Raw genomic sequence first — 21,309 nt, 5'->3', positions numbered from 1 at the left:
CTTGGTTTTGCCTTCACCCCAGCACCTATCACATTGCCTTGCATTGAATTATTTAATTAAATAATTTAAAGTTTATAGTATATGTCAGTATGATTTCTCACGGATCCATATCAGCCCATTTCAAAAAATAAAATCATGTAATGATAGTAGCTACAATAGAAAGCTTCAAAACAATAAACAGAGGTTTAAGGAAGTCCCTCAGAATGCAAATAGAAGAACCAAATATTTACATTAGACTATGTAACAGTGATTTTTCAATTGAGAAAGGTCTAAATAGTGAATATTCTTCCCACGGCAGATACAAGAGAATTCTGAAACCCTGAATCCTGACCTTGTATTTCATATAAAATATACAAATAGAAAGGCTGTTTCCCTGACAAACAAATCCTGACTCTGTCTTCTTGAACTCCCAGCTCTGCACTTCCTGCCTGTATCTACTTCAAAAAGAGTGGAAAACTTCAGAATTCCCTAGTTTTCTTCAGAAAAGGCACAGAGTAGGAGGAAGGGGCAAATCCCCTACCTGGGATCCGCTGTATCACCGATCGGAAACCCACCACAATGGTAGAAAGATTGCAGACAAAACGAAGAAAGAGTTGAGAAACCATTTCTGTATTGATTTAAGGAGCAGCAGATCCTGTGATTTCCAAATACTCACACGCATTAGCAGTGAGGTGAAATACACTTCCTGGGTAGTCCCTGGCTCACTAACAGAATAGGAGGAAAATGGGGAGGAGAGGATTCAAAACATGGGCAATCTCTCACTCTCATTCCCATGACAAGTACCCCAACAACCTACCTATAAGTCGCTGTTTGAAATACTGAAATTAGACTGCCAATAGTGCTCTTCCTCTCTCAACTCTCCTCTTTCAAATCTGTCCTCATACTACAATTAAATCAGTTGATTAATGGGTGAATTTCATTATGTTACTACTCTCACCTGGAAGATCCAGATCTCCTCTCTCCTTACAGAATAAAGTCCAAATGTAATCTGTCAAAAAAGGACCCTACACTCTGGCCAAAACCTACGTTTAATCCTTTGTCTCTCTGCCTTTCTAGCATTTTACTTCTTCCTTTTTCTTTTTGATTCATTTAATTTACAAAACATTTTCTCACAGTCTAGCATGAATATGGTCCTGTGAAGGTAATGCCCTTTAAAAACTTATAACCATATATAATTTTATTAACAAACTTTTTTTGAGTACCAAGGTATCAATACTGTGCTACAAATTGAGAAAATCAAGAAACAAGATTCAGTTCCTATTCTCTAGCAGTTTAAATGATACATTATTCCCCTTTGTGAATTCTCAGTCCAGTGAAATTATTATAAATATACCACATGTTTTTGTTCTTCTGGGCCTTTGAACAAACTTTCCTCTGCCAGAAATATACTTCCTCTTCCCTTTTCAAAAACCCATTTAAAAATCTACCTCTCTGACCCCCTTGCTGAAAAGCCCTAATCCCACTAGGAGTTATTAGCACTGGCACAGAAATACTTCTATTTTCATATCACATCTTCCTAGCAAAGGCACATTAAGTGTAATTTCAAGAAAGGAGTGGTTAAAATTGTCAAAGGGAGTACAAAGAGTATATTAAGTTATTCTGTATTTCCCACAGTACCTAGCATAATATGAAGTACAAAGATAGTCAATATATATTTTCACTTGTAATCAGTGAGAAATACAAACTTGTGAAATTTTATTGGGATGAAAGAGTGATATTGTTACAGAGTGAAAGGGGGTTCTTTCACGTGGCACCTTGGTGTAAAACCCAACAACTAGTATTGAAGAAAACAGGTCTTTATTTACAATATTCTAACCTGCGGAGGGCAGTGAGCACTTCAGCTCAGAGCCCTGTTCTCCCACAGGACCCAGCACTTCCCTTGCTCCCCAAAAGGCTACAAACCAAAACCAAGCCCAATAGCTCCCCATCCCTTATCTGTCAGCTGTCTCCTTCAGGATCTGGGGTGCAATGTCATCAGCCTCCGTATAACAGTCCAGGAAAACATGTGCCATGTTGCACTGGATCACACATGGTTCTCTCCTTTTCCCTTTCAAAGCCGCATGGATCTCTCTTTCCTTCTAAAACTGCATGGTGCTCTCTTTCTACTGCCTTGCAAACTGCGTGGGGTTACCTCTCTGAAAATGGTTGCCACCTTATTTTTAAATCCCTGACTGTGGCCTGTGACACAATGGGCAGGGGTAACTGGTTCTGACCATTTACAGAACCTTGCGCAGGCCCTGTACACTCTTTCCTCACCATTCTATGGTCAAAAGCCCTCCCATCTCCATGGGGCCAAAATCGATTTGCATAACTAAGACACTAGCTACCAGCCATAGATATGCAAAGGCTTCTTGAAAGCTGTCCCCTTCCCCCATTCCCAAACCATGGGCTCTGGGGATTTGGGGAGCCCTGCTCTGTAACAATATTAAAAGTGTAAATTAAAGGGCAATGTGATATTAGAAGTGCAAATTAAAGGGCAAATAAGCCTTAATTAGGTGTTCAGGAACTTTTGCTCTAAGAGGTAGCTGTACCGACCAATAACACATGGTTTCTGACACTGAACACATTGTTCCACTAAAAATCAGTCAGTCTTAATCATACCAGATGAAGAGGTCAAATCAATTCTCTGAACCTGCATAGGAAGAATCAGATGCTGAACAATGAGGACATCATCAAGATATAACAAATATATTACAAAATCCATTCTGAAACAATCTGTTAGCTTTAGCTTTCATATTAATAATAAATGATTAGGAAAAAAATAACTCCAGAATATTTTACTAGTGATGGGCCAATAGAATCATCTTTGTATTTAGAAAATTCAAGAACTCTATAAGGTAACAGAATAAGTCAGAAGCCAGGTGATATGGCATATCAATTCAAATATAGTCTTCTGGTTGCACTTAATATTTTAAAATCCCATGTCCAATAGTTACTTGATTGATCTCCATTAGCATATCCCTCTAAAAACCTAATAATTTTTCCACTTATTAATCAATATGTTTAGTAAGTTACTTTCCTGTTTTCAATCCTTTCTTATATGAATATTTGTTATGTGGTAGGTATATATGCCTTGAAATAGTAATTTTTTGAAATGAGATTTTATTTTAACATTTAAAAGACCCCAAGGCAAACATGCTGTCCACCTAAAGAATACCAAATTCCTGTGGTATTGTTTGTAAATATGTCCACATTTGTGACTGTTTATATATATAATAGCAAAATATACATAGATTGAATCATCTATGTGATTTAAAATGAGTGCTATGATTTTAAAAATCTGATTAATATAGTTATTACATATAATTATATATCACATTGAAAATTTTCAATAAAAATCATAGCAGTGCCTTCCATCAAAGGGAGGAATTTTTTTAGCTAGCTATGTATTAGAGATCCATTAGTCCAAATTCAATTTCTGAATTATAATAGGATTGAAATGATTCATTTCCAAGTTGTCTTGTTGTTTTGCCAGTCTCTTTACTTGTGGACCACTAATTTTATCCCATACCACACAACCACAAAAGTACAGTTCATTAACCACATCATTGATATGGTTGTATAAAAAGGCCAAGTCATATGAGGTTCTAGTTATTTCTGGTTTTCATTTTACCACAAGAAAATAATTTTAAATGAAAAACTTTTATTAATCATGTATAATAACTAATAGTGAAGATAACTTAATGATAATATTAAGTAGTAAGAGCACATATAGTTTATTACATATTGAGAAGCTGGACAAATCACCTTTAGGTTTTAATATTTTAGAATACTAACCATGAAAAACATTTCAAAGCTATCTGCTATTTAAACAAAATATTTTTTAAAGTACAATATTGTTAAATATTATCAAATCAACTCATTTGAGTTCTCTTTTAGGAGTTGAAGTCTAGGGGGTTTAAGGGGAAAAAAGAATCCACATATAATTTAAATAATTTACACTTTTATAAAATACACTAAATATGTGACCCTCAAAAGAAAAGCTACATACTCCATATTAATTTCCAGTTTAAAGCCCCCTTTAAATCTAGAAAAGAAAGTCAAGGAGTTTCCCCTTCTATGTTTAAGATATACATTTTCTTTAACAACTAGAGAACTTTCAGAGCATACATGTCATTCTTTCATTACGACAATAATGGGTTTAAATTCTCAGTTTATTTAAGTACACATTTTTATCTTTGCAGTGTGTTTGCAATCACTGTAAGCCTCTGTCTCAGGAGCTCTCTTTTTTGTATTAGAAAGTTTTCAATAGTATTGGCTTCTTTGAAGAGTTCATCTATTTCATCAATATAAGATGCATCTATTGCTGCTCTCTCACTAATGGGGGAAAAAAGGTTTTATGTTAAACCAAATAGTTATAACATCAAAATACACTAGTCATAGCGATGTACTTTATTATGTTATATCTTACTTATTTCATTTAAATAGCTTTGTACATCGAAAAGCTTCAGTAATTTACACACACTCTTCAAAAAAGTTAAATTAGTTCCACAAATATTTTGACTACTCAAATCTTCCTGACACAGCAGAATGTGTATCTTATACATTATAATTCTAATATCAAACAACATGCAGTCATGCTTCACTTAACAGTGGGGATATGTTTGGAGAAATGGGTCGTCAGACGATTTGATCACTGCACAAACATCATACAGTGCACTTACACAAACCTAGATGGTATATAGCCTACTACACACCTAGACTATATAGTATAGTCTATGCTCCTAGGCTATAAACCTGTACAACATATTACTGTACTAAATACTGTAGGCAATTATAATACGTTTTTATCTAACCATAAAAAAGTTACAGTAAATACACAATATAAAAAGTTTTTTAATGGTATACCTGTATGGGGCATTTAGTATGAATGGAGCTTGCAGAACTGAAAGTTCTCTGCTTGAGTCAGTGAGTGAGTGGTGAGTGAATATGAGGACCTAGGACATAACCGTACACTACTGTAGACTTTATAAATACTGTCCCACAAGCCCTACCCCCTACTTCCTCTGACAGGGCCAGAAATAGAACATCGAAGCTGTCAATGATGCTCCATGAACAGAAATATGGGCTGGATTGACTGAAAATATCAAGGAGAAACTGGCTGGGTAAGGCATAAATCATCATAACAGTAACTGTCAGGAGGGAGTGAAAGGTGGTCTGAGAATCACTAGGAATAAAAAAATCAAGAAAGAAAGAAAAAGGAACATAAGGGATAGTCATGGTAATGTGTTTTGGCTATTGCATGTTGGAGCAATGGTCATATTAAGGAACTTTGTGATATTCATTAAAAAAAAGAGGTTATTTAACATGGAGAGAGTACAGAACAGAGGACTCAATATTATGACTTTGGAACTTTATTTTTGGTTCCATTGACTTTATATGGCATAAAGGGCTCTCTCTGGCATTGAATTGACAGAATACATAAAGTTTATATTTTACATTATTATAACCTGAAAATATTTCCAAAGTACGGGGACAAGCTGCCTCTACACTGTCACAGAAAGCTTTACTAAAGTGGCAGTGGCACTTAATACTTGTTAGCATAGCTCCTTCAGAACTATGTCATTTTATAGGATCTTAGGTCCTCAACAAAGAATTTTATAGCAAAGTACTCTGAAGACTATCAGCCTAGATTTGAGAGGGCCATAGCACTCTCTGAATATGTAGTACTGAGGGAACAGGCTTCTCTGTGTTGAATCAGGTCAGTGCACTCGAAACAGAGGTTCCGTGAATGAGAGAGAATCTATTGCCAAGCCCCACTGATACCAGTCCCATGAGAGGAAAACAAAATTCCTCCTGAGCCACAATAGCCTTCCATTTCTTACAGGAAATTCAGCTCCATTAGAATCTGTGGGACCACTGTGATACATGTGATCTGTTGTTGACTGAGACATCATTATTGTGGCACATGACTATACATTTACTTTAACAGCCATACAAACTATTATTCAAATACAATGTCTGGTAGTTTTAAAGATTTTATTTATTTATTTATTTTTAGAGAGAAGGGCAGGGAGGGATAAAGAGAGGGAGAGAAACACCAATGTGTGGTTGCCTCTTGTGAGTCCCCAACTGGTGACCTGGCCCACAACCCAGGCATGTGCCCTCACTGGGAACTGAACCAGCAATCCTTTGGTTTGCAGGCTGGCACTCAACCACTGAGCCACACCAGCCAGGGCTCTGTCCAGTAGTTTTAAAAAATACCTTATAGCCCTGATGGTGTGGCTCACTGGACTGAGTGCCAGCCTGTGAATCAAAGGGTCACCAGTTCGATTCCCAGTGAGGGCACATGCCTGGGTTGAGAGCCAGGTCCCCAGTTGGGGGCGAGCGTGAGGCAACCACACATTGATGTTTCTCTCCCGCTCTCTAAAACTAATAAGTAAAATAAAAAATAAAAAACACCTTATAAACATTATAATCCCCGGTCAATAAAATATTAAAATTCATCCTTCAAATATATATGGATAATATTTAAATATTTTATAAATATATTTATTTTATATTTAATATAACTCTATGATTATCATTAACTTCACCAAATGGTAGTTTTCTCAAAGAGGTTTTATCATAAAATTTTAAATGTTATATCATCTAATTAGAGACCAAAATATATCCAACCTATAATTTGTTCTGGTAATAGCAAACAAAGGATGCTTAGTGAAAGAGTTGGGGTTCTTCTTTGAAAATAACAAATTAACTTATTATAAGAAATTGAGGTAGAATTTTAAAATTCCAAAATTATAAAAACTGGATAGGGTCTGCAGCCACTGAAGTTTCCATTATGGGGTTTCCAGAAGAAAACTTCTAAAATAATACTCAAGAGAATATACTATAAGTACTTACCTTAAGATCTTTGCATATGTAGACAACATCAGATTAATTTCCTTGCTCATATCTATAAAAAAAACCACTAAGTTAATTATGAAATATAATAAACCTTCTGTATTTATTATGAAAGTAAATATATAGAAACATAAGCATTTTATACATCACCATTCAAATCTTTATCCAAGGCTTCATCTTTATAAAATAGTCCAGAGCTTTCAGAGAAAGAGGAATCTGATTTTCCGAGAGAGGACAGTTGTGGACTATCTGGCATTTCAGGCTAATACAAGAAAGTAAAAGAAAATAGGTAAACAATCAACAGATCCTTAGGATATACACATTCTATTTTTTAACAGCAAATAAAACATCTTTCAGGGAGAGGGAAAGGGGAGAAATGGGGAGAAGGTGCAGGGATTAAGAAGCATAATTGGTTGGTACAAAATAGACAGGGGGCAGTTAAGAATAATATAGGAAAGGATGAAGCCAAAGAACTATATGCACAACCCATGAACATGGACTAAGAGGGCTGGGATTGCTGGAGGGAAGGGGGGTTCTGGGCAGAGGGGCGCAAAGAGAAAAGAAATTGGGACAACTGTAACAGCATAATCAATAAAATATACTTAAAAAAAAAAAAACATCTTTCAGAAAAAAGCAAACATGCTAGAAATTATATGCTCTTATGCCCTAGTAATTTGAAATTTTATTACCAAGGAAACATTTAGTCTCAACAAGCACTTTGTTCAACATACTAAATTTTATTTTGACTTTTTATTAGACTTTGAAATATGGTATTAAACTCCTAATGAAAAAGTTTCCTGTATCTTGAACCAGTAGATGGTTCCACAGCAATGTAATAAAACTTTCATTTAGATAATAGCCAAATGCTTGAAAATTTTTGCAAGATAACATAATCTTAAGCAAATAATGTCCCAAAGGCAAACATCAATTGGTGGGGATAATAGTAAAAAAGGGCGGAATCAGTCGGCAGCCGTCCGTCTCGAGAGACGATGGTGTAGCTTCTTAAGAGTCTATCTGCACCGCCGAGAATGGCTGTGCAGTCCAACTCGGGAGTGACACGGTATCTGTCTCCTCCCGTGTTGTATCGACATCTTGTGATGACGCTGGAGTGTCCTCTCCAGTGAAGCTGAAGCTACAGAGCCTGGGCAGGGTGATATGGAGGGTCTGCTGTTGCCCATGCAGCAGACCCCCCCTCTCTTCGCAGCTGAAGGATCCAAGGGAAAGACGGAGTCAATACAGCTTGGCTTCAGGTGCGCCGCAGGAGTTGCCGGTGTTGACTACAACGTCAAACCGCCTTAGGGACTCCGGCTCCAGATTTTCTGTCGGGGTTTACTCCCTTAGCCTTTCCCCTGAAGAGGTATGCCGCAAGGCAGCGGAGGTTTTTTGGAGTCAGTTTTCCTTCTCTGATGTGCCCTGACTGGAAGATCGAACCAGCGACACTTAGCTCGCAGGCCGACGCTCAATCCACTGAGCCAAACCAGCAAAAGGGCGGAATACAGTGTTCTTATTTTAAAAGATCAGCAACTCCAATGCCTAGATATCCTACTTATTATAGCAAAGAATTAAAATCCTGGATATCATAAAGATATGAATCCTCTTCTGTCTCTAGATCACAAATTACCACAAAGAACTCTCCCAACAATTTCTCGGTCAACTATATACTTAGTAAAAAAGCAGCTGGAGCAAACATTGTTTCTGCTGGGACAATCCCAGATCTAGGAATATGAAAACTTAAATTCCATTTATCAATTCAACTTTCTTAACTGGAAGAAATTTGAGAAGTATATATAAAATAAAATAAAGTAAAATAAACCCTGGCTGGTATAGCTCAGTGGGTTGTGCACCGGCCTGCAAACCAAAAGGTCGCAATTTCGATTCCCAGTCAGGGCACATGCCTGGGTTGCGGGCCAGGTCCCCATTTGGGGGCATGAAAGAGGCAACTGATCGATTTTTCTCTCCTTATTACTCCCTCCCTTCCCTTCTCTCTAAAAAATAAACAAAATCTAAAATAAAGTAAACAAAACATTAAGGGTCAGGGAGCATATAGATTACCTCCAACTCTCTCGGTCTCTTGGAATTTCTAGTATCAGGTTTTACAAGATGACCTGCCATCATATTCTGTAGGCAAGAGCTGCAAAATTTTGAGCAATGCCAAATTTTAAGTACAAACTCCATGCTACACAGCTCTCTTGGATCTTTTCCCTTTCTGTCCATTGACTGCCCCTGTTAATTCAGGCTTTCATTATCTGTCACTTACCCAAACTACACAATTTCTCCCTTCTCTTATTTATCCTACAAACTGCTGTTTGGGCAGTCTTTTAAAACTCTGATAACCACCTTCCCTTAACCTTTCAAAACTGTGACTACTGCATTCTCTTATCTCAAAAACCTTCAGTTTACTATTCATTGACCCAGAATAAGTTCAAATTCCATCTAAAGTCCTTTATCACCTAGGGCCAACCTACCATTCCCGTGATTTTCATTTACTGCCTCTATATACAGTCTGCCAAACTAGTAGTCTTTGGCACTTCTTCCTTGTGTCAGGATTCATTTAAGATTCTTCTACCTTCACAATATCTTAATGTTCAAATAGATATTATTGTTCATCTAAGTCAATCTCATTTTTTTACAGACACAAAAACATGGGCAGAGATAACTGACCAAGTTCAAACAAGCAAAACTGAGAGACTAGACCAGATCTTTTCTAGCCAGAGGTGTTCTCCTACCTTCGTATACCACCAAATTTTACTTTTAAATTATTTTCCATAAATTCTATAGCTAATTTCCCTAGGAGTCTGAAAGATTAAGTTTAAACTTAAAGAAAAAGTATTGAAACCTGGAATGGTATAGGCTCTACACCTTAAAAGAGGAGGACCCCTATCTACACTTAATTTATCAATTTTGTTTGTTTTTGAGAAATTATGCTGACAGCAATAATTCTAGTCTGATAAATCACATGTAATATTCATATATATGACACTAACAACAAATAAAGATGTTTGTTTAGTAAATCCTGTATAATGCTTTTACATTCCAGTCAGTACCTTTCTGGTATGTAAGTTTAAGTGTCATAATAATAATATGTAGGAAATACTACACATGCACTGTAGTGCTCGGTTTCCATGGGAAGTTCGAAAATGCTTCACAGAAGCCAAAAATTTGCTCTCCTCTTCCTTCCCCTTTTTCTCTTCCCTTTTCATCTTTCACCTCTTCTCTTCCTCTCTGAAAGTAACTGCATGTGCACATGTGTCAAATTAAAACTTTTATAATTAGGTAACTCTGTTTCTGGAAAAAAATATAATTTCTGTCACACATAGGGCCTTAGGTGAATCCAGGCCTGGCCAAGAGGCCGGGCCTTGTCCTGCGACAAACACCATTCATAGCCACTGACCTCAACTGCGCGACCTAAGGCATCGGTGACGTAGTCATTACCAAGCACAACCCCTTTGCCTTATACAACTTTTTCTTTTCCTAGTCTTCTCTTTCTACTCAACGCCACCTCAGCCACTCAGCCCCTCAGGCCATTTCACCCACCTGGTTTCTCACTTCCCAGCCCCACTCTCTTTCCTCCCTACTGGTAATTCAGCCCCACTAGAGACCCTGAAAGGAAGCCTTCATCCTCTCTCACTGCCTTCTTTCACACTCACAAGCAGTTGTCCCTCCCGCCCCACCCGAAAATCAGTCTACCAGCCGATATGCTCAGGACCTCTCTGCCTCCGCGAACGCGCGGGAATGAAGACGCCAGATGCGTGCTAGTGCGCAGACGCCGTGGGCGCTGGTTGCGGCCAGAGGCTCCAGGAGTTCCCGGCAGCCAGTGCGTGCTGATCACGTGACAGGGCCACAGCCACCTTCCGGAGTCCAGCAGGGAGAACTCCGGTCCGAGTCCTCCGGCGCTGTTACAGAAAGGCGGCTTATTTCCGCTTGTTTCCCACTCGTCCCTTAGACTTGGAATCTCCATGAAATAAAAATCTCTTTCTGCCTCTCAGTGTATATTTGGGGAAGAAGAGAAAAATCTGAGACTCATCTCCCCAGAAAGAACATGGATGAATTACCAGAGCAAGACTCGATTGTGCCCCAGCCATTATGGAATCTCACAAAAGGAACACAGAATAGTACACCCACCACCACTTTTACATCCTATTCCACATGGTTTGTGTGATGGAAGGGTTTATAACTGAATCCCCCGTGCCTGCAAGAGACTTTGAGATCAGAACCTCCAGTCCTTAACCTCTTTTTCTTTGGTGCTAAACTTTGAATCACACCCTTTTAGAAAATTACTTTCCTGATGTGCCAATGAGTTTAGTCCACTTAATTGACAGCTTTCAAGACGTATTTTGTAACACATAACCCACATACTTGAAGGTCTATTGGGTGTTTTAATGTGGCAACTTTGACTTGCAATTTCGAAGATAGACATCCAAACTTAAGCCCAGTTAGGTGATATGGAAGAAAAAAAGATTATCAGCTCATAAAACAAAGGTTAATAACACCCCCCATAAATTCCAGGTACCCAGTCTTAGACCTGTCAAAATTTATGACTCATACCTTAACCGGGACTAATAGGACTCGTAGGAGAAGCTCTCACACCCTACGTCTTCGAAGAGCTCTATGGGAAGGGCTCTATGTTTACAACAAAATTCACGGTTATAACAGCCCCTCCGCTTAACTTGCTCCTCCCCTCTATAAAGTACTTCCTTTATCGGGCATGAATCTCCATATGATTGGCCATGGCTGCATGTTTTGTATTGTGACCTTTATTTTTCCCAAACAGATAATTTTCTCTGAGGGAATACCTACTTGGCTTTTGTTTACACACCTTAGAAATTGTATTTAACACATAAAATTTAATGTTTTTCTCCTTTGGCTTATTTTTTGTTTAGAGAGAGGGGAAGGGGAAGAGAAAGAGAGGAAGAGAAACATTAATTGGCTGCCATTCATAGCTGCCCCAACCAGGGCGAGCCCTGCAACCTAGGCATGTGCCTTGACCCAGAAATCCAATCAGCAACCCTTTGTTTGGGGGGTCATGCCCAACAAACTGAGCCACACCAGTCAGGGTTCTTGACGTTTATTTAAATGTTAGTTGTCATACACTCTTTTAAGTGTTGTGTGTATATCTTTATTGGCTTTTGGTGAAAAAGCCAATTGTTTTAAATAAGTTCCTAGAAAACATGTGCTCAATTTGTTTAACTTTATTTGCTAATATTGTGAACTCTCAATCACTTAATAAAACTAAGCTAGGTAATTATGATGCAGTTATTGACAGTCTTTAAAGGATCTCAATCTATGTTGAAATTTTCCCCATCTGTGGTAAAGTAAGGAAAAAAGTATTGAAAATCTCTTAAAGCCAATGTACTTACTTTTAAAAAATGTCATTTATTCTGATATGCCCTAATATTTTTAGTGTTAAAATGTCCTTTCATGAAATAAAAATATAAATATTTTTGGATTTTCAATGTCCTTATTTAATAAAATATAAAGTTGTCTACTCAGTGTGTAGGCTTTATTATTATCATTATTGTTATTATTTTTATGGCCATTAAATCCCAAAGTGTGGGAAATACTGATCTAATTCCTCTCCCAGCTTTCACAGGTAATTATCTGGTTTTTAAAATATTTCCAGGAGCCATGACTGGGGTGGCTCAATGGGTTGAGTGTCATCCCACAAACCAAAAGGTCACAGGTTCGATTCCCAGTCAGAGCACATCCCTGATTTTTGGACTAGGTTCCCCTGTTGGGGCCATGAGAGAGGCACCCTTACACATAGATGCTTCTCTCCCTCGCTTCCCCTCTCTCCAAAAATAAATAAATAAAATATATTTTTTTAAGATAAAATATTTCCAAGAAAAATGATTCCACTTAATACATAAATGTTTACATCAGATTAAGAGATCACTATAGATATTTTATTTTATTTTTAAAATCTTATCTAAGTTGTATAAGCTAAATTTAGGAGTAAAAATAAGTGAGAAGGTGTGTAGGGTTATATTGTCTAGTGCTTTAAAATATTCAAAGGGTGTGGCTCAGTAGGTTAAGCTGCTGGTTTGATTACTCATCAGGGCACGTGCCTGGGTTGCAGATTCTGTCCCTGGTCACTGTGTGTGTGTGTGTGTGTGTGTGTGTGTGTGTGTGTGTGTGTGTGCGTGTGTGTGAACCCACAGAGTTTTCTCCCTCTTTTTCCTCCCTGTCCCTTGTCTCTAAAAGTAAGTAAATATTTTTTTTTTAAATTCAAAGGGCTATCATCATCTCATTTAGTCTTAATAAACATCCCTATGAAGTAGGCAGGACATGGAGACATTTGGCTTACTCTCTATCAAAGAAAAAATTGTGTCCCAAAACTAAGAAATGGGTTAAGTTATGAATTCTACATCTTTACAGCTAGAGAAAAATAATTGGCAATAGATCATTAAAAATTAACTCATTTGGTTCTCTGCTACTGATCACTGCTTGACTCCACTTCATGCTTTCACATTAACTGGCCTGACTGGACATTACAGTTGGAGGATGAAAACTATTTCAATTTCAATCATATATATATTCTCAATTTCAATCATATGTGTAGTCTTATGCTTCTTAAATATGCCATTTTTTACTTCTGATGGTCACCATACCAAGCACCTCCAGCCGTCCTGCCACAGACTTCCTTTGTAATCACTACTGTGAACATGATGTTTTTATGACCTTATAAAATGAAAACACTCTTGTTAAAAACAAAACAAAAATTTCTACTAGCTGCAAATGTAAGCATTGTGTTTCCTAACTCTAGAACCCCTCTGTTCCCATACAGTCTCTGTACTGGCAAAAAAGCAAAAACCAGAAGACATCTTACTATTTACCCTGCTAGCAAGGTAGTACAATTTAGCACATGTTCAAGAGAAAATTGTCTAAAAAACTTTGTTCCTACTAATTATTTTCAAGGCTGTGATATTTACACTCTGCTTTTCAAAAGTTACATTTTCGGTGTTATAATTACATTATATGAGTTGTTTTAATAGAGCTAGATATTGATCACTATCAGATAAGAAAGTTTTGTGCTGAAGTATGAGTAGGAATTCTCAGACAGATTAATGTGAGAAAGATGCTTTTAATTGAGCAAGGAGGTGCTCTTTTTAAAGTTGCTTGGATGTACTTCTGAAAGAGGTACAAACTTTGGACAGTCAGAACTCCAACTTTTACAAAAGAAATCATTTCATTAAAATATAGATTTTACATTTAAGAAATACCCATATTCTCTGAAAATTTATTTGAAGTTCTATTGCCTTAAGAAAGCTCACAGTTGAAGGCGGGCCCAAGGCGTGCCAAGACAGTCTCCTCCCTCCAGTTTTCTTCCTTCTTCCTCCCTCTTCCTCAGATAGCTATTGGATTTCCAACAGTACTGCTGAAGGGGTTTGTCTGTCCCCTTCACTGCCCACACAGCCACAAGAGAGGAAAAGAGACCTCAAACTTCCCAGATCACTTTTTCTTCTAGGAAACTATTGAACACAGGTAAGAAATATCATTCCTCTTTATTTGGAAACCCAAGCATGGTGATTAGAGGTAAATAAGCTAGAAAAGCGATTGAGAAGTATTTAAGTCTTCAACCTCACTATGATGGGTAATCAACTCAGAATAGAAACTTGTTCTCTCTTTTAGCCAACATTGGAGAGTACCATTTTAGAGCAAATATTCTCAAACTTTTTGTTCTCATGACTTCTTTACATATCTAAAAATTATTGAGAACCTTGAAGAATTTTTGTTTCTATAGGTTATTTACTGTATTATTGTCATTTACTGTATTTAAAATTAAAACCGAGACATGTTAAAAGTAGTGACCTACTTATTTTAAAAATAACAATAAGCACATCACATTAGCATAAATAACATTTTAAATTATAGATCCACAAAAAAATCTACTATGAAGAGTGACATTGTTTTTTATTTTCACAAATCTTTTTAATATCTAGCTTCATAGAAGACAGTTGCATTCTCATCTGCTTCTTATTCAGACTATGAAATATCACACAGAATGTAGCCTGTGGTAAACTCTATTGTATATCCTGAGAGAACAAAAATGACAAAGACAAATTACATCTTAAAATTGCCATGATAATCGCCTTAACCTCATGAACTCCCTGAGAACTACAGATTTGGAATGATGAAATAAAGCTTTTCTTTAAAGGGAGTTTCAACTCTGAATCAATTACTTTAAAAGCAAACAAAAAAATTGCCTAAGGTTGATAATATTGATGGAATCTGCATCATCACCTTAGGTTTAGCTACAGTTGGGCAATATGATCACATTCCCCAGGAGAATTTCACAGTAAGAAAGGGGCTGAATAAAATCTCTATTTTGAAGTATGAATAACAAAAATTAGGACACTTAAAATTCTCTTTTCTTTCTGCATATATCCAGCTATTTCAAGTTCTATTAAATCTTCCTTTAAAAATTATTTTAATTCTGATTTATTCATATAATCCCTATATGAATACTATGAATTCTTATAGTAGTTTTATAACATGTCTCTAATTATTTTCATAATGCACTGTCAGCTCAGTAACCTGCTTTCTTATTGCCTGTGAGATTAAACTCAAATGCTTCTACATGACTTACAAAGCCCTCCATAATTTAACCCCACCTTACCTTGTGTTCACTGCTGGCAGGAAGATTGTTCCGATACAATAAAAAACATGGCTCCACTCAGTCCACCCCACAACAACATTATTTTTATTACCACATAAAGGCTCTTCCATGTGTTTAAATTTTAAGCATTCTTTAAGATTAAATTTAATTTTCCTTTCAAACAAGGCCATTTTGACTCTCAATTCTGTTTTGGCTTTTTGCTTTTAGTCTGTATTTAACAGTTAATTATAGATCTTTTATTATTCATTATTTACCTAAATCTTTACCTAGGTCTTCTTTCACCCACACCTCCACCACACCCACATACATACATTAATAAGATGGCAAAATTTTTACAGAACTGAAAAGTTGGGTTTGAATGTTATTGCTGTCAAAATGACTACATATCTGACTTCAGGGAATTAGGTAATATACTTCCTCATTTAATCCCATATTATTCCACAAAATTGGAATTCCACAGCAAGGTTAAATGTAATTACAGTTGCTTTTCAAGTTAAAGGCATTTTTATTTTTAATCTAGTGGTATGTTTTTAAACTCCTACTAGCTTAAGAATGCTAGCTGTATAATACATATTCAATGAATACATGTTGTTTTAAAATTATGAGGAAGTGGTCACTAGGGCATTTGCCACAAATAAATGGTTCTTTCCTTGCAACCTTATCTAGAATCTAGAATTACAGAATGCTTGTGCTGGAAAAGACCTTAAAGAATAACCATTCAACTCCCTGCTTATCCAAATAAGAAAATTGAGACCCTCAGAATTAAATGACTAGCACCAAACAAGTTGGGAACACATGTGGCTTAATTTCCATCATGGTTTTCTACCATCCATCAACCTCTAGCTAGTTTTAAAGACTTGCATAACTATAACTTTTTGTTGTTGTTGTTTCAAAGAACAAATTGATCCTGCATATTCTTGGGAGGACCTTTCTGAGGTGGTTTATAACTTTTTTTTTAAAGTCAATAATCTGAGTATGTTACATGAAATGCTTCTAAGCATTTTTATCCAATGGAAACTATAATTTTTAAAGACTAGAATTAAGAAATTAAGGAATACAGATGAGAAAGGAAAATGAAAACTGGAGGAAGAGGACATGATACTTATAATTAAAGAAGTATTAAGATCTAAGAAAAAGTGGTAAGAGAAGAAAGAATTCAAAATTAAACACATCAAATAAAGAAAAACTACTAGGAAAAAAAAGAAGAGTAAGGATATTAGAGAAATTATTCTGTTTTTAAATATGTTTTCAGACTTACCCCCATTTTCTTTTTCTCATTGGCTTTAAGATGGAGTGAAAGTTATAAGACAGAAGAAAATTCATCCAGTCCTCTACACATTGTTGTCATGGTGACAAGTTTTATCATAGCAAACATTTATTTATTTACTGTATATAAGTCCTTTTCAGGTGTTAACAATTCTTTTAAAGGACAAGTTATCTTAAGGAAATTCATTTTAAAGCTGGGCATAACTATTTGTCATCGAAATAATCTTAATTCAATGTACAATCTATTTCAGAAGCCTGAAGTGGGGAGAGTTGAGGGAGATAGGTACTAGAGGAGAATGATTAGACATGTAGGAGTCAGGGAAGTTTTCCTAGAGATGTTTGGCCTGGGACCTAAAGGATGAAGAAGGCCTTGTTGCCAGGGAGGGGGAGCAGGAGAAGTTCCAGTCTGGTTGGGGAAAATAACTCTGGCAACAGTATGTAGTGGGGGAGAGTGTGAAAGCAAGAAAAGCAAGAGGACTGTTAAAGAAGAAGATGCCAAAAGTGATGAGGGCTTGCTTTTAAACAGTGCTGGTGGAGATGGAGAAGTTATACCAAATTATAAAGACATTTCTGAGTCATAATCTATAGTATTTATGAGACAGAAAAAAGATTATCCAAAAGAGTCAAGAAGCATTTCCAGGTTTCAGTTTTGAACAGGTTATTTGGGCATGTTTAGGAAAGTAATTCGTTAGTACAATATATCTTACGTTGGAACAGTGGATCTGAGCCAGAAATTGAAATTGGCAGGTTGTATATCTCCCAATAACTACCGTCCTCTCTCTTAACTTTATAGCCAAACTTCCTAAAAGAATAGTTCGTCTTTACTGTCTATACGTTTTTCCCCATTCCATACTGTCCCAGATCTTTATCAGCCTGCATTTTGCTACCTCCACTTTCCCCAGATTGTTCTACAGATATGAAAAGTTTCTAACTGTCAAATTCAATGAACAAGTTTAAACTTATGTCTAAGTTTGAGCTCTGCAGTATCTGATTTCAAGCAGCCCTTCACTGATGCTCCTTTCTCCTTTGGCTTCTGTGACACTTTTCTCTTAGATTTGCAAAACTGAACTAATTATTTCCACTCCAGTCTCTTTCATTCTCTCTTTATTTAATGAGGTAACATGCAACAAATTGCTCAAGTCTGAAACTTTGAAGTCATTCTCAGTTCCTCCTTCTTCCATTTGACCCACAACCAATCAACTAATAAATCCTACTGTTCAATAGCTCTTGAATTCATCCTCTTCCTTTCATTCCAGCAGCCACCGCCTTGTTTTATATAGCCTCATCAACTCTTACCTTAACTGTTTTTGTTCGTCATTCTTAACTGTTAAAATTGCTTCAAAGGTTGTTTTCTGGCCTCTGTCTGGTCTTACCCCATCAAATCTGTTCTCTACACTACTGCCAGATTACTTACTCTTTACAACATAAATATTTCTTCTACTTAAAGTAAGGCAGTATTTTTTTCAAAAAAAAATTTCAAACTCTTTAGACTGGTTAAACAGGCCTTTATAATCTAACCTCTTTACAAGCTTTTGTCAAACTGAACTTCATTGCAAGTTGCATTTTATGCGACTTGAATTAGGCAGATTCAGACAAATGTAATATAAAAATAGTAGTCTCACTTTATAGGCAAAGTGAAATATGTGATCCAAATTAGTTGATCTAAAATGACAATTTCACAGTGGTAGGCCAAGTGAGTTGTGCACTGTAACACTATTACCACATGGAAGTGTCTCTTATACCTGGTAGAATTATCTGCTTCCATGTCAGTATTATGTAAGCAAGGCTATTCTTTATTTTTAGTATATTTTATTGATTATGTTACAGTAGTCCCAATTTTTTTCCCTTTGCTCCCCTCTGCCCAGTATCGCCCGTCCCTCCAGCAATCCCACCCTGCTTAGTTCATGTCCGTGGGTCGTGCATATAAGTTTTTTGGCTTTACCCTTTTCTATATTATTCTTAACTTCCCCCTGTCTATTTTGTACTAACCAATTATGTTTCTTAATCCCTGCACCATTTCTCCCCCTCCCCCCTCCTAGCTGATAACCCCCCAAATGATCCCCATACCTATGATTCTGTTCCTGTTCTGGTTGTTTGCTTAGTTTTTGTTTTTGCTTTTTAGATTCTGTTGTTGACAGTTGTGAGTTTGTTGTCATTTTAATGTTCATAGAGTTGATCTTCTTTTTCTTAACTAAGTCCCTTTGACATTTCATATAATAATAGCTTGATAATGATGAACTACTTTAGCTTTACCTTGTCTGGAAAGCACTTCATCTGCCCTTCCATTATAAATCATAGCTTTGCTGGATTGAGTAGTCTTGGTTGTAAGTCTTTGATTTTCATCATATTAAATACTTCTTGCCAACCTCTTCTTGCCTCCAAAGTTTCTTTTGAGAAATCAGCTGTTAGTCTTTAAGGCACCCCTTTGTAGGTAGCTGTCTTCTTTTCTCTTGCTACGTTTAAGATTCTCTCTTTATCCTGAACCTTTGGCATTTTAATTATGATGTGTCTTGGTGTGGTTTTCTTTGGGTCTAGCTTGTTTGGGACTCTCTGTGCTTCCTGGACTTGTATGTCTATTTCCTTTGCCAAATCTGGGAAGTTTTCCTTCATTATTTTTTCACATAAGCTTTCAATTTCTTGCTCATCCTCTTCTCCTTCTGGAACCCCTATTCAGATGTTGGTATGTTTAGCGTTGTCCCAGAGGTTCCTAAGCCTCTTCTCATTTTTTTCAGTTCTTTTCTCCTCATTTTGTACTGGTTGACTGTTTCTTTCTTCTTTATATTCCAAATCCTTGATTTGAAGCCTGGTTTTCTTCTCTTCACCATTGGTTTTATGTGGGTTTTCCTTCATTTCATTTAGCATAGCCTTCACTTATTCCTTTCTGCATTTGCTATACTTAAACATATCTATCAAGTCTGTAAGCATCCTTATCACCAGTGTTTTGAACTCTACATCTATTAGGTTGGCTATCTCCTCATCACTTAGTTCTCCCACTGGAACCTTGATCCATTCCCTCTTTAGTCCATACTTCTCTGTCTCTTCATCATTACAGGCTCCTGTGTTTACTTGCCTCTGTGTCTTAGGTAGAGCTGTCACACCTGTTATATTCTAAAGGGTGAAGCCTTAGGTATTCGTCAGTACAGGGCAACCTGTCTCACCACATTGTGGCGCTGTATGTGGGGGAGGGAACAGTACCACTTGATCAGCACTTGCCCCTTTTCTAGGCACTTCTCCCACTTCCTGTATGGGACTGGTGCCTCTCTAGCTGTTGCTCTGGCTGTGGTTCCCAGAGTGGGTGGTTCTGCAGACATTCTAGGACCGTGGGGGTTTAACAAGCAGACTCTGCTGAGAGACTGGCAGTTTCTTCTTCCATGCCAACCCCCACCGGTTTTCACTGAAGCAAAGAGGCTCTATTTTCCCTGGCGCTGGAACCCTGAGCTGCAGTGTCTGGTCTGGTGCTGGGAGCCCTCCCCAGGTGTCCCTCTCTATTTTTTCAAGTGTGTGACTGCGCTTTCTGCTGGCCTGCCACTGCTGCCGCTGCCACACTGCTTCCTCTCCACCCTGGCTCCACCCCTCTTACCTGTCTGGATGAGTATTTCTTCTTTATATCTTTGTTTGTTGGACTTCCATGCAGCTCGATTTTCTGGAACTTATGGTTGTCTCTAGTTTTGAGATAGTTTTATTCCTTCCTAGTTCTGTAGGGAGATGTAGTGTGTCTATCTAGGTCTCTCTCATGGCCAGAAGTCCGGCAAGGTTATTCTTGAAATATTTCAGAAATTCTTTAGACATACAGGTATTGTGCTATTAATTTTTTAACATTCACTACTATTATAATTTAAAATATTTTCATATTTGAAATGATGTTATCAAAGTGCTAAGGGCTATTATTACTGGTTGTGATAAAAAACAGAGAAATAAAGTAGTATAAAATTTATATGCAAGTAAACGATATTAAAAGGCCAAAGTATCACTATGATTGCCTGTGTAAAGTAAACACTGCAAAACATTAGTAATAATGCTGTAAAAGTTAAAGAAAGAAAGAAAATACTTCAGTTGTTGTAGATTTATGGATTGCAAAGATATTTCCTCATATGCATTTATACTTATTCCAAAGGAAAACTTAATTTTGAACTATGATGAGATCTTCAGAAATGCTTCTTCCTATAAAATGTGACTACATTTGCTTTAATTATGGTAAAAATTATGAGTCTCCAAACAAGCCATGTTCTCTCTGCCTCTCTGCTTCCTGGCTTTTGCTCACATTGTTCTCTTAGTGGAATGCCCTTCCCCTGACATTGAAAATGCCTGCCTCTCTTTCAAGGCAGCACAATATCTTTTCCTCTAAGAAGCCTTCAACACCACCAGCCAGAGAGGATCTCTTATAAATCCAATTATTACAAATTTATTGTACTATTTTGTAATTGTTTATATATTTGTCACTAAACTCTGAGTAATTGGAGAGTAGGAAATAAGTCTCCCGCCTGTGTTTTGTCAACTTTCTAGCTCCATGCCTAATACATAATGGATACGCAACAATTAGTAGGTGAATGAATTCAAATATTCTGTAGTATTATTATTTTTAA

The 21,309-nt window shown here is 36.9% G+C and overlaps 2 protein-coding genes across 5 annotated transcripts in view; one reads left to right on the top strand and one right to left on the bottom strand.

Moving 5' to 3' along the window:
- IL18 (interleukin 18) overlaps nt 1–21,309 on the top strand; it is an 84,043-nt gene that overhangs the window by 40,268 nt on the left and 22,466 nt on the right. For 2 of the 4 annotated variants that reach the window (XM_090265942.1, XM_090265941.1), the window contains exon 2: nt 14,192–14,325. The exons of the other annotated variants lie outside the window; for them this stretch is intronic. The gene's annotated coding sequence lies outside the window, so the exon portion shown is untranslated. The remainder of the gene's footprint in view (nt 1–14,191; nt 14,326–21,309) is intronic. 4 annotated transcript variants of the gene reach the window in all.
- TEX12 (testis expressed 12) lies at nt 3,976–9,115 on the bottom strand. Its single transcript, XM_090265945.1, has 4 exons — nt 8,896–9,115; nt 6,994–7,105; nt 6,844–6,895; nt 3,976–4,317 (listed from the first exon to the last, which is right to left on the bottom strand). The coding sequence occupies exons 1-4, from the start codon at nt 9,055–9,057 to the stop codon at nt 4,173–4,175; spliced, it is 471 nt and encodes a 156-aa protein (XP_090122071.1). The 5' UTR covers nt 9,058–9,115; the 3' UTR covers nt 3,976–4,172.

This window comes from Furipterus horrens, unplaced genomic scaffold (genome assembly GCF_987537825.1).
Source record: "Furipterus horrens unplaced genomic scaffold, mFurHor1.1.pri manual_scaffold_2, whole genome shotgun sequence".
Taxonomy (NCBI): Eukaryota; Metazoa; Chordata; class Mammalia; order Chiroptera; family Furipteridae; genus Furipterus; species Furipterus horrens.
The sequence above is the reverse complement of the archived record's forward strand: the minus strand, read 5'-3'. Positions and strand labels throughout refer to the sequence as shown.

Coding starts and splice junctions, on each gene's coding strand:
- TEX12 (XM_090265945.1), bottom strand. CDS start 9,057: ATGGACAGAAAGGGAAAAGATCCAAGAGAGCTGTGTAGCATGGAGTTT. Junction 7,106..8,895: donor AGAGACCGAGAGAGTTGGAG/GTAATCTATATG, acceptor TTCTTGTATTAG/CCTGAAATGCCAGATAGTCC. Junction 6,896..6,993: donor CTTGGATAAAGATTTGAATG/GTGATGTATAAA, acceptor TTTTTTTTATAG/ATATGAGCAAGGAAATTAAT.